General features: G+C 39.1%; 1 protein-coding gene across 1 annotated transcript in view; it reads left to right on the top strand.

The window, feature by feature from the left end:
- Positions 1 to 13,867, top strand: part of arhgdia (Rho GDP dissociation inhibitor (GDI) alpha) — a 31,726-nt gene that overhangs the window by 16,000 nt on the left and 1,859 nt on the right. Inside the window, exons 2-5 of the mRNA XM_057817172.1 lie at positions 4,946 to 5,141; positions 8,017 to 8,100; positions 10,324 to 10,400; positions 10,466 to 10,529. Coding sequence (XP_057673155.1) covers positions 4,952 to 5,141; positions 8,017 to 8,100; positions 10,324 to 10,400; positions 10,466 to 10,529 — 415 coding nt within the window. The 5' untranslated portion in view covers positions 4,946 to 4,951. The remainder of the gene's footprint in view (positions 1 to 4,945; positions 5,142 to 8,016; positions 8,101 to 10,323; positions 10,401 to 10,465; positions 10,530 to 13,867) is intronic.

The following is a 13,867-nucleotide window of genomic DNA, read 5'->3' on the forward strand; positions in this document are numbered from 1 at the left end:
TGAATTCATTCTTCCATTAATGATTGCATCATTGCAAGTTGTCCAGGCCCTGAGGTAGCAAAACGGCGCCTAATCATGATGCTCCCTCCACCATGCTTCATGGTGGGGATGAGGTGTTGATTGAGTAAGCGGTTATGTTTTTCCTCCACCCATGATGTTGTGTGTTACTAACAAACAGTTCAACTTCGGTTTCATCAGTCCACAAAAAAAATTGCCAAAACTTCTGTGGAGTGTCCTAGTGCCTTTTTGCGAACATTAAACAAGCAATGTTTTTTAAGACAGTAGTGGCTTTCTCCGTGGAGTCCTCCTAAAAACACCATTCTTGGCCATAGTTTTACATATAGTTGATATGTGCACAGGGATATTGGACTGTGTCACTGATTTCTGTAAGTCTTTAGCAGATGCTCTATGGTTCTTTTCTACCTCTCTGAGTGTTCTGCGCTGAACTCTTGGCGTCATCTTTGGTGGATGGCAACTCCTTGAGAAAGAAGCAACAATGCCAAACTCTCTCCATTTGTAGACAACTTCTCTGACTGTTGATTAATGAACATCCAGACTTATAGAGCTGGTTTCGTATCCTTTCCCAGCTTTATACAAATCAACAATCCTTGATCGCAGGTCTTCAGACAGCTCTTTTGAGTGAGCCATGATGCACATCAGACAATGCTTCTCATCAAGTCTTCTCTTACCAGGTGTGTGTTTTATAGTGGGCAGGGCAGGTTTAAACCACTCATCAGTGATTCGGCACACACCTGACTTAAATTGTTTGGTAAAAATTGGTTTCAATTGCTCTTATTATACTTATTTTCCTCCTTCTGTCATTCTTTACATGCTATCCTCATTAAAATATAAAAACCTATAAATGTTTAGGTGGTTTTAGTTAAAGCAGACAGTTTTTACATCTGTGGGATTTTGACAAAGATCAGATCACATTTGATGGTGATTTTATGCAGAATGTGAGAAATTCCAAAAGGTTGAGATACTTTTTCATACAACTGTAAATATAGACTAATACTTGTGACTACAGGTTTTGACTTATAAAGGCTGCTGTACATTAAGTTAGCAAAGTATCAGTTATAAAACTTTAATATTTAAAGTTGATTGAAGTGTGCTGTCTGTGTTCTGTGTGGATAATGTGTTGCTATTTTCAATTGACTTGCATGCATTACTTTACTTGCGTACGAGAGATGCAACAATAATACATTAATCGGCAACTAATGAATAAGCAAATTAATTTAATTTTGAAATCCGATTAATCATATAGGACCTTCTTCAACTTAAACTTGTCTAAATTCTTGAAATTATAACATATATAACTTCTCAGTTGTAAATATCAAATTTCTTCATTATGTTTTCAGTCAAAGTAGGACATGAACAAAAATCTGCTTTTACTTTGGAAAACAATTCACATTTTTGCCAATTTTCGTACATCTTACTGTCTAAACTAGCTTCTTAATAAGCCTGCAACAACTAAGTGATTAAATCGATTAATTAGCTGCCAACGAATTTCATTATCAATACAGTTGAGTAGTCATCCATTTTGTCTTTATTGCTAATTATAACATGCTGAAAAAAACTTCAAGGTAAATTGTAAAGGTAATTGAAAGAGGTCACATGAATTAATCGAATAATCGTTTAATTCATCGTCCCAATTAATCGATTATGAAAATAATCGTTAGTTGCAGCCCTATTGCGTACCGTCGGCGGGGGGACTACAGTGCTAAATAGGGATGTCCCGATCGATCGGCGTCCCGATCACGTCATTTTCAAAGTATCGGAATCGGCAAAAAAATATCAGACATGCCTTTTTTTTAAATATATATATATTTTTTTAATTAAATCGTTTTCTAATTGTATTTAACGTTACAGACATAATGTTACACTCATCCAGAGTATTTAGTTTAGGCTTAAGGTAGGGTTATCAAATTTATCCCGATAACGGCGGTAATTAATTTTTTTTAAAAATTTATCACCTTAAAATATTTAATGCAATTAATGCATGCGCTGCACGACCCACTCACGCATTGTTGCGCTCAATCTGTAATTGTGCCGTTCTACCTATATAGAGAGCTAAAAGGCAGCGTAAAATGAGTAGAGTAAATTTAGGCAGCCTTTGGAGTCTTTTTTTTTTTTATTGGGCTAAAGCTTTCCAATCCCTCTCCCTACGATTAGAAATATCGTGGGAAGCAAGGTAGTAATTGATCTTTTTCTTAACACCCCATGTTATTTTCCAATGCAGAGAAGATATATCCATTGGTAGCACTACGCAGTCATGGTTGCACTTCCCATCATGCATTTGGGCATGGCTACAGTTTTTACTGGAGTTTTTACTGAAAGCTCAACAAATACACTAGATGGCAATATTTAGTCACAATATACAAAGTCACATTTATCCTTTAAGAATTACATGTCTTTCTATCCGTGGATCCCTCTCACAGAAAGAATGTTAATAATGTAAATGCCATCTTGAGGATTTATTGTCATAATAAACAAATACAGTACTTATGTACTGTATGTTGAATGTATATATTCGTCCGAGTTTTATTCATTTTTTTTCTTATTGCATTGCCAAAATGTATATGATCCGGGGAAAATTATCGGGAATGATTGGAATTGAATTGAGAGCAAAAAAAAAGCAATCGGATCGGGAAATATCGGTATCGGCAGATACTCAAACTAAAACGATCGGATCGGGAGCAAAAAACCATGATCGGAACAACCCTAGTGCTAACTATAGGGCAGATTGGTGGCGTTACTATGGCATATGGAATCTCTTCAATGTAGCAAGTCAGCGCAAATTGGGCGTCATCTGCTGGCCAAAATGAGTATTGCAGGAACAGGTCTATTCATGATGGTAATGACTACAGACAAGTAAAATGTAGCTAGAAAGTTTTATATCGTTTTGGCGACACATATCATCATATCGTACCGCTCTTGTTTGAGCAATAACACATTTAGGAATGCTTTCCTCTGTTGATGTTGAGAAATAGCAGCAAATAAGTGGATAAGCATCGCAACTATGGTGACTGAACGAGACAACAACCAGACTGACTGTGTGTAATGAGAAGCAGATCTCCAGCTGCCTCCTGGTTGCTGCAGGTGTTGATAAACTGTAATGGTTTCTCTGCACAACATACATACGCCTCATGTCGTCAGGAGATGCCGGCTTTATGAGCTGTGTTTTCTTTGGCCTCCAGCAATTGGCGCATTAGGGAATTTTGTTCAGACGGAATTTAGTATTTGTGTTTGGATTTCAGAGTGACGTTGGTCCGCTTTTGTTTTTTTTACTTAATTACTGTGAGAAAAGGAACTGAAACACACAGAGCTCTTTATAAACCCACGGGCTTTGTTTCTTTGTTTTTTTTTTAAACCATTTTCTTTTGATTTTCTGCGATTTAAAAGGAATATGTATATATTTTTTGCCCCTATTAAAAATAGGTAATTGAGCATTAATTTTCCACTGTCATTAACTCATTGCCTGCAATTTACAATTTGTGTCCACGCCATTTAAACTGGGAGGACTGGCTGTGAGTGCTCATGTTTCAGTGCGTCTAGCACCGCTAATGGCAGCCAAAGAGTCAATCAAGGCAAGTTGTTGAATCTTTGCTTGTGGCTCTCCTTCTAAACACCCCTTTGTTCTGCTATCCCTGCTGACAGTCTGTGCGTTTGCTTCTAATGAGCAGTGACTGGTGGGACTCTGCACCTGGGCAATGATAGCCCCCGAGGGTGCGTGAAAGAAGAAAATTTAAACTTACAAGGACCGCTGTGTAGATGGCAATGCACTTGACAGCCGTACTGCCTTGAAGTGCTTTTAACTTTTCGGAGATGACAAATCGTAGTGACGTACAACAATGTTGTAGGAGTGTGTCACCAGAAATGTGTTGTCATGAGGTAAATTTGATTTTGCACTACTCTTGATAGTAATGGTGGATCTTTTTGTATGTACCTTGTTAACTCTTTGGCTGCCATTGACGGTGTTGGATGTCCAATTCCTTTGGACTGCAAGGGGCAGTCCAAACTAATTCACTCCTCCCAGTCAAAAAGAGTTTAACGCCCAGCGACGTCAATGGCGAGGAAAGATGACCATGCCTCCAAGTTTATATAAATTGGACGTCCATTGATCTCAATGGCAGGCAATGAGTTAATTTTGGGTCACTTCCTTATTAATACCAGGGTACTTGCAGGTTCACCTCCACATTTTGGAGCATTCCATGGTCACTTCCTCTACACTTTGGTTAATTTCCTTTTGATTTTAGGGAATTTCCGAGTCGGTTCCTGCTTATTTCAGGTCATTTTGTGTTGATTTTTGGATCAAATTCTGATGATTTGATAACTTTGGGGAAATTCTAATGAGTATTTTTATTGGGAGTGGTGGGGGTTAAAAATAATGACCATAATGGAGAAACACTAAAAGAGTTGATGATGAAAATGAATTATTTGTTATAATGGTATCGAGTACATTATTGAGTATCCATCGATTTGAAAACTTTATCGTGTCGACAGTAGTTGATACCTCACCTACAAAAGCTATAAGGGCATTTCTTTCACCCTCAGAACCTTCTCGAGCACAAACACACGAAGCACACACACATGAAGCTGGATTTGTTTAAAAAGTAATGCTTTAATAAAAGAAAAAATAGGTATTGATTTTTTTATTACTATCAAGTGATCCGATTGGAACAAGTCTGGTCTATTTTGTTCGCTCAACAGTCCTCAAATGTTGGTATTTTTTTTAAACCATAGCAACATATCATTGTGAAGTATTTTAAAGACCCCCTATAGCCATAGCTCCGAGGACCCCAGTTTTAGAACCTAATAAAAGGGCTCTGCAATAGGGCATGTGGAGGTCAAATTGTATTAAATGATAAAAATGGAAGCATTGTGCTCTGCAACCTCATGTGGTCGAGCTCTAATTATCGCTCCATCCTTTGTCCGTTGTGATCAGCACACCATGGCTGAGTCGGAACCCACACCCGAGCAGCTGGCCGCGCTCGCTGCAGCCGCCGAGGAGCCCGACTGTCCGGTCAACTACAAACCTCCAGCGCCGAAGAGCTTGCAGGAGATCCAGGATCTTGACAAGGATGATGAGAGCCTGCGCAAGTACAAGGAGGCGTTACTGGGCAGCACTGCTGTGAGTGCAGGTGAGAGATCTACCAACAAACACGCAAACAATTTATTTGTCAGGAAGGTTGTCAAATGTATCGATACTGAAATGTTGTATCCGGATACGATTTTTGATTGCAAATTATTGATACTCGGTCATTTGTGTTTGAACGAGCACGGGTCATCAGAAAAGTGTTGTTTTGCATTAATCTTGATAGTAATGAAAGATATTTTTCTTGTCAACTCTTTGACTGCAATTGACAGCTCGAGACGTCCCATTTATTTGGACTGAGAGTCATTCGCCCTGTTGTAGTCCAAATGGATGGGACGTCCAACACCGTCAATGTTACTGGAAAATACGCAAAAAATATTAACTCATTGGCTGCCATTGATGGTGCTAGACGTCCAATCCATTTAAATGTTCATTCGCTGCTAGCAGTTCAAATGAATTGGACGTTTACTAGTGACAAATAGGACACGACACGATTGGATGTCTATCGGCGTCAACGGCACTGAAAGTTTTGAATAGAAAAATATTTGGGGGGGGGGGGGGGGGGTTATTGATGTAGCATAAAAGTATTGTGACTAGTGCTGCAACAGTTAATCGATTAGGGGGAAAAAAGCTTCAAATCAAATATGCTTTTGACGATTCGTTTAATTAGTGACGTTGTAATGGTTTGTTTTAAAAGTGTTGCATTTAGTTTTATTGAATTGGGTGGATACACTGCCCTCTTGTGGCACCAGTGAATATGCCATAACTCATCTAACATGGCTGAATCCAGCTGCTCCCTGTTAAGACCGACATAAGTTTTTGTTTGAGCTAATGTTTTTAAGCATTCGTAATTTAGTTTCTAGGTACATATATTTAGCGATTTTTTTTTTTGTGGGAATATGTGTTTGAACAATTTGTTAAGAAAAAATAAATAAATAAAATTAAAAAGTTTGCATTTATAGCACTTAGGCTAGCGGGCTTTTGTCAGCCAGTTGTTATTTTGTTGTACTTGGATTATAATGTTTTTATATCGTTTGAAGCTAAACTCAGGTATTTGAATTGATTTTAAATGAATTTATTCCTAGGAGTGTGACAAAATATCGAAATGGTGATATCGTGATACTTTGTATCCCAAAAGGTTATCGATATGCTCCTGCAAGAATCGAAATATCACCCATAGTGACCCATAAAATACCCCAAAATCAACAGGAAGTAACTGAAAATCAACAGGTAAAAGGCCCAAAATTACCTCATTGTCTGGCATTGGCTGCTACTGACGGCCATAGACGTTCAATCCGTTTGAAGTGGGAGGGATGGCAGCGAATGAACGAATGTTCACTTCGCATTCGCTTCCCTCCCAGTTCAAATGGATTGGACGTCTACTAGTGATAAACTCACTCCAATTCACAGTAGAAGCTTGTTTTTCTGTTTATTACCGTAATTTCCCGAATATAAGGCGCACCCGTGTATAATGCGCACCCCAAATTTACTTGTAAAATCTAGGGGAAATTATTGTACCCGTTTATAACGCGCACCCTAATTTTAGCACCAATAAATAGAAGAATACAAGAAAACAGAGCTTGTGTACAGATACAGAGATGTCATTTTACTGACTGGTGAAACAGCTCAAGCATAGCACATTGGTAGTTCAAAACATTAACGTGAACTGACAATATTTACGGTAATAATATGATTTGACAACTTCTCCAACTTACCAGAATCTAGGAGAAAACAAAACAGATGTGACTTTTCTTATAAAGGCTGCTGTATAACTTGCTCGTTTCCTCATGATGAATAAATGTTTCTTCCATGAATTGATACGGTAAAATGAAAGTGAGAACGTAAGTCGGAAATCCGTGAGAGCTCATAGCTGTCAGCACGAGAGTAACAAAAGGAACTATTGTTATTTGGGTTTGAGTTTCCGGAGGGACCGATATAGTTGACGGACACAGGAAGTGTGTGTCCTTACATTTGTAATGATCCGAATTGCGGAGCTGCAATAAACGTCGACTCAAATGAGTTCAAGAAACTAAATTCTGTGCTTTATGAAGAGTGAAAAAAGCAGAATTTAACACAGACGAAATCATTCGGCCGATTAGAGTGAAGTATTACCGAAACAAAACGGTGACGTCACGTACCGTAATGGTCGGCAACGGGTGGCCGCATACGTTTCTTCAACACAACTTGGCCGTGTCAATGAAAAAAAAATCGGTTTATATATATATATGTAATACATATATATTTCTGTCTCCATCCATGTACCCGTTTATAATGCGCACCATGAGTTTACCAGTTGATTTTGGGGGGAAAAAAGTGTGCGTTATATTCGGGAAATTACGGTAGTTGTTTTTAGAATATCCTAAAATGATTTCCTGACCAATATATCGATAATCGTTGTATCGCCATATCGTCAGATCATCACTATCGTGAGCGTTGTATCGCAAACCGTATCGTATTGTGAGGTACCAACAGGTTCCCGCTCCTATTTATTGCACTCGTGAAATGAAAGTGCAATTCTGGTTAGTTGAAGGAGAAACACTCAGGAATTTTGTATTCGCATTTTATGCTCTTTTGAAAGTGCAATCTTAGCAAGCCAAAATGAATGTTATTACAGGCATTAACACTTGTTTCTTTGTATTACATCTCATGAAATGTATTCTGCAATGCATTAAATGTTAATTATTCACACTGATAGATTAATCAATTAGCTAAATAATCGATAACTGCAGCCTTAATCGTGACAACAGTACCTGTCAAAAAAAGTTTTTTTTTTTTTTTTAATAAATAAAAGTCACGCGTCACACATTCACTTTTGTGTCCTTGCTATTTTAGAGTAATTGTATTTTCATTCATTTATTTTTTTTATTTTTTTTTTAATGCTTTTCACCTAAGGTCAATTTTGCATTTGTCATCTGACTTAGATCCAAACAAACCAAACATCCAGGTGACGCGAATGACTCTGCTATGTGAGGCTGCACCATGCCCTTTGGTACTTGATCTGCAGGGTGAGTTTTTATCGAATTGACCAGTGTGTATAACCTATTCATTTAAGCCCCTTTCACACACTCCAAAACACCTGGAGTATCGCGGGATTTAACCGTGCAGCAGTTGTATGTGAAAACAATTTCCCGGGTCGACTGACACGGAGATTATGCGGACATTTCACGGATCGCATCTTATTATCATGTCCGGGACCTTCCCAGGGGTGAAAGCAGGCGTTAAATTCCCGGGTCACAGCACGATGGCTGATGGCGTAAATATTATGTCGAGCCGATCGGCACTTCCTCTACTACAGTACTTTCGCTACTGTGGAAACAAGGTTGTACTTCAAAGCATTAAACAACAGAGGGAAGCGTTCAAGGGTTTATTAAATACATATTTGCTACTACCACCAAGATCTGCACACGCGGCGGCTACACCCGGGCCCGCGCCCTAGGCCTCCGTGCGCACCGCGGCCGCCTTCCTACTCGGCGGGGCCTGAGGCGAGGGGAGAGAGCGAGCCTCTCCCCGTCGCTGCCCGCAAACAAAAATACACTCGATTGCTGGCTGAAAAGGGGGAATTACACAATGCATCCATGACAGTAGAACTGAGGAAGACAGTCTATCATCCTTCAAAATGGGTGGTTTATATTGTTCCCGATGTTAGGGTCCGCTACTGCGGAAACAAGGTTGTACTTCAAAGCAAAAAACAACGGAGGGATGCGTTCAATGGTTTATTAAATGCAAAAATGCATTTGATCACTGGCTAAAAAGGGGGGGAAAACACAATGGGTCCGTGACAGAAGGTTGATGGGGATCAATAAAATACTAACCTAAGCAGTAGGCAGAGAGCTGGTAAGACAACAAAATAAAGCCAGCGGGATTCTTTCTTCCCAAGCCAGCGGGATTCTTCCTTCCACCCTTCTCTTGGATCACCTGGGCTTAAATACAGTCTTGATGAGCTTGAATTGGCTGCAGTTACGACCTCGGAAACGCTGCCTCCGGAACAAAACACGATTTGACCAGCATTGTGACAGCCGATTCCAACCGTAATGTCATCGTAATGTCTGGGTTATAAAATCGCCCCAGGAGCCCTCCATGCACAGAGAACACCGGTGGGCAAAACGGGACAAGTGTGTGAAAGTGTCCAACCCGCTACATTCGCTACATGCATGAAAGAAATGACGCGAGTAAGTCCCGCGCCACCTTAAACGTGAATTTCCCTGGATATGTGTGTGAAAAGGACTTTTTTCACTCACTCATTAGCTGCCATTGACTGCAAGTGATTCCCAGTCAAAATGGATTGGACGTCTGCCACCGTCAATGGCAGCTATAAGTTAATGGAGAAAATGCTCTCTTGTGAGTTATCCATAGAAAAGTAATAGTCATAATTTTGGTTTATTTCTATATATAATATATATATATATATAAACACTAATTTGGACCAGCCAACCCATCATTTGTGCACAAAAGATTAAATATAATTTCATTTCTGTCATTAATAAACTATTGGATTTATATTTTTCACAATGCATTTATGGTACTGCTTAACACCTGAAGAGACTCATGTGCTAAGCTCAATATGAACCCGTCTGGGCAAACCTAGCATCATGGGTGCTTAACAGATGTTGTTCTTGCACTTCATTTGGTACCTTCTGGCAGGGAACATATGCAAATACTTATTGATATTGATATAGTCCAATCAACCAAGACAAAAAGGAACGGCTCTATTTCCTCCTGATTGCATGATGCAGAAGGACATCTGCTGGTCACAATCTTTACTACAACTGAGTCTATTTATGAAGCTGCTGATGTTTGTATTTTTCTAGTCAAACTTTGATCCTGAATAATTTAATGCAGAGGTTTTTGGTGGTGTACGTATACATTTTGCAATGATTAAAACCACTATATTATTTCAATACAATAAACAGTAACAGGACACAACTACCATGTAACGAACTCGAGGGATTCACAATCCAGTGTAAACATACAGTACATAAACAGTACATGTGTAAATAAAATACATCATCACTCGAATACTCGCCAAAGATAAAGACAAAATATGGTGACTCACCAGTAATTTGTAACTAATTCTGATCAAATGAAGGTCCTACTATCACATTGTTCCCTGACCACACAGTGAAGCAAATAGCTAGTAAATAACATAAGTTCGCAACAAATACAAGAAGCCCTGTTTTAACATATTTGGCTCAATGCTTTTCTCACACTGGATTATTCGTCCCTGCTAGGAGATCTGGAGAACTTTAAGAAGAATCCATTTGTGTTAAAAGAAGGTGTGGAGTACAGAATAAAGATCAATTTCAAGGTGAGAGCGGCGCTGTAATGGGAAAGCCCGTCAAATGTTCAGTTCACTTAACTATATATTTGCAGGTTAACAAGGAGATTGTATCGGGTTTGAAGTACATTCAGCAGTCATTCAGGAAAGGAGTAAAGGGTAAGTAAGTGCAACTTTTGTAACAATGTAGCTTGGGTAGGCCTCGATTGTAAGTTTTTCCATGCGAGTCTGACCTGATTTAAGGATATGCTAATATCGAATTTTAGTAATCTACTGAAAATTCCATCGAGTAATCGGATAAAACATTTTTTTTAGGTAAAGAGCAATTATAAATACTGTATACATGAGAAAACAAGGCATTTCACCTAATATTGAACCATTTTTAGACAGCGTCTTTATTAAAGATGTAAGTTGTTGAAAACAGCCAACAATTGCATCTCAGATGTGAGTAGAATAAAAAAATTCACTGCTTTCACTCAAACTTAAGAGCTTATTAAAAAAAAAAAATCTTACTAAACATGTGCCGATTACTGGTTTCAATGTATACCGTGGTATGAAAATGTCATGGTTTCAAAAACGCAAAACTTTTCCATCATACCATCCCTACGTTATTAGCTATTTTTATATCCCAAAGAGCAGGGAGAAATCCCTCGCTTGCAGCAAGGTTCAACCCCCCCGCACCCCCACAGTGTCAGTGAGTCAGCTGTGCTACACGATGGCTGGAGGAGGTGAAACTCCTCAACTTATTCCCCCATTGAAGAAAATGAAATTGCTGGTATGAGAATTAGGGCTTGGCGATATGGCCTTAAGTACGTATCACGGTAAATTGAGCAGATTTACCTCGATAACGATAAATGACGATAAATTCGCCCAAGCGGATTGTTATGTAATTTGAAAATCTGAATCAATGCAGGATATAAAATTAGCTTTTTCTCGCTGATTTATTCACCAGCTTTCAATTTAACAATTGTATATGCAGTCTAAACATCAAGTATATAAAAATTTCTTGTAAACAATAAGAATTCAAGTATGAACATTCATAACAGCTTGTATGACTTGAACAATGTACAACATTATAAAAATCAATACGACGACTGTGCAAACATGTAATTGTAACACAAATGACTTACAGCTTGAACAGTACACTTGAAACAGACAACTTATTGTTAATGGCTGCTGTGACATAATTACTCAACACAAGTGTTTACTTCAAGGTTTGGGTTTTTTTTTCCAGAGCATTTTTTTAATACATGCACCCCCCTCACAGACACAACCACATTAAAGCTATATTGCTCTGATGCCAATGAAACATTTAAGATTTTATGATGGCAGGAATGACACAAAATAAAGCAAGCACATACAGAAAACTAGCTGTGGCCATTAAACGGTCATATTATAGGCTTCACTGTTGGATTATACTTTATGCTGAATGCTTTACCATCATAAAAGCTATCAGAGAAATCACACACACACAGATACAAAATAACATGACAGTGATTGCTAGATGGTCTTTGCCCAATCCCCTCATTAAGTTCAGCCGTTTCAACAAGGTTTTTGCCTCTATTCGACTCAAATCACGTTCATTTGTAGCGTTAGCCTGTGGCCAGTAGAAAGTACTGAAAGCACCCTCGCCTGAAATCGTGAGAACCAGGGAGGACAGTGGGTGAAAGCCCGTCTGGAGAACGGCAAGAGTCTACTAAATGTCGGATGAAAGTTTTGACAAAGCTTCCTCAAGCCCGACTCCATCACGTTTGCTTGTAGCGTTAGCCGCTAGCGTTAGCCTACCGGGCTTCTGTTTGTTTGATTTCAAGTGATAACCACGTGACTTCATAAAGCACATTGACTGCTTTCTTAAAGGGGGATGAACAAAGCCGAACAACACAGTCTAAGCGGGATGAAAAGACTATATTTTCGTGTTTTTTTAAATTAACGAATTTAACGACATCGTCCAAATTACATCGTCATCGTGAAGAATTCGTTTAACGGTAAACTTTCGGTATACCGCCCGGCTCTAATGGGAATACTTCGGCTACAGAAAAGTTGGGCGACAGCAGCTTCAATGAGGAGGGCCAACCAACATGTAAAACATGTTTGCAGAGGGTGGCTGCTGAGGAGGCAATACCTCCAATATGATTTTGCATTTATACAAAATTAAGGTTAGTAAACTCTGTTATGAATGTTTCCCACCAGCTACGAGAGTAAACTCCAGCGTGTTTAGTGTGTCTAGCGGTGGTAAAATGTTTGGGGTTTTTTCTCTCTGGCAACTGTCTGTGTTGAGGAATGACGAATTTCTGTAACTGTAAATTTTCGGTATGCCGCCCGGCTCTAATGGGAATACTTTGGCTTCGGAAAAGTTAGACGGCCGCGGCTTCAAGGAGGAGGGTTAACCGACATGTAAAACATATTTGCAGAGGGTGGCTGCTAAGGAGGCAATACCTCCAATATGATTTTGCATTTATACAAAATTAAAGGTTAGTAAACACTGTTATGAATGTTTCCCACTAGTTACGAGAGTTAACTCCAGCATGCTTAGTGTGTCTAGCGGTGGTAAAATTGTTGAGAAAGTGTGTGTATGTGTATAATTTAAACATGATACGAGTCATACACACGTGCTTTTTATGGAAAATAATTCAATTATTTTGTGTTGTGTAATAATGTTTTGAAAAATCCTGTTCGATGGATTTTTTTGAAAAATCTTTTTAAACCCGGATATCTCAAAGTAACACATTTTGGAGCTGTAATGGTAAAACCGTGATATGATGGCTAAGGGATATCATACCATCAGAATTTCATACCGGCACATGCCTATTTTTTCCCTAAAAATGTCATTGCGCTTGATAACACACATCACTTAAAAGTTAGGTGTTTTTCCCCTATGTGTTTCAATTGAATTTCCATTTGTGTCGAGCTATTTTTAAGTTATTTTTTTTAAGTTTTAAGTTATTTACAGTGTTGGAGAACATCAGACACCAATGGTACTTGGTGTTGACAATGACCACCGATCTAAAATTTACAGTTAGCTTTAATATGTTTTTTACACCCACATCACTCTAAAGTGCTGTGTTTTTTTCAGATTAAATAAAGCCTTTGTGAAAGACATGTTAGCCACGCATCGACAGTAGTCATAATTAATAGAAACCTAGACCACCGCAGGGCTAACAGTACATTAGCCAGGTAAAGTATCGTTACTCTTATTTACAGTATTAGCATTACAATAACTTAATTTGACCTTGTCCCGAGTATCGCTCCTCCGCTCTCGGAGTAAATGTGGTGCCTTCTGTGAAGCGGGGACTAGGCAGGCGGGTTACGTGGTGGCACCCGGCGGGTTACGTGGTGGCACCCGGCCCAGGTTTCGTTTGTGGTCATCGGTCGCGGGGTCCAGCTAGGGGTGCGGAAGTGTCGGCGGTGCCTGGAGGCGGTAGTGTAATGCAAGCACTGTCTTACAGTGAATACATGAAACTGTGTTCGCGTTGGTCTCCAGCTTGAAATGCTCCCAC

This window comes from Corythoichthys intestinalis, chromosome 16 (assembly GCF_030265065.1).
Source record: "Corythoichthys intestinalis isolate RoL2023-P3 chromosome 16, ASM3026506v1, whole genome shotgun sequence".
NCBI classification, from domain to species: Eukaryota; Metazoa; Chordata; class Actinopteri; order Syngnathiformes; family Syngnathidae; genus Corythoichthys; species Corythoichthys intestinalis.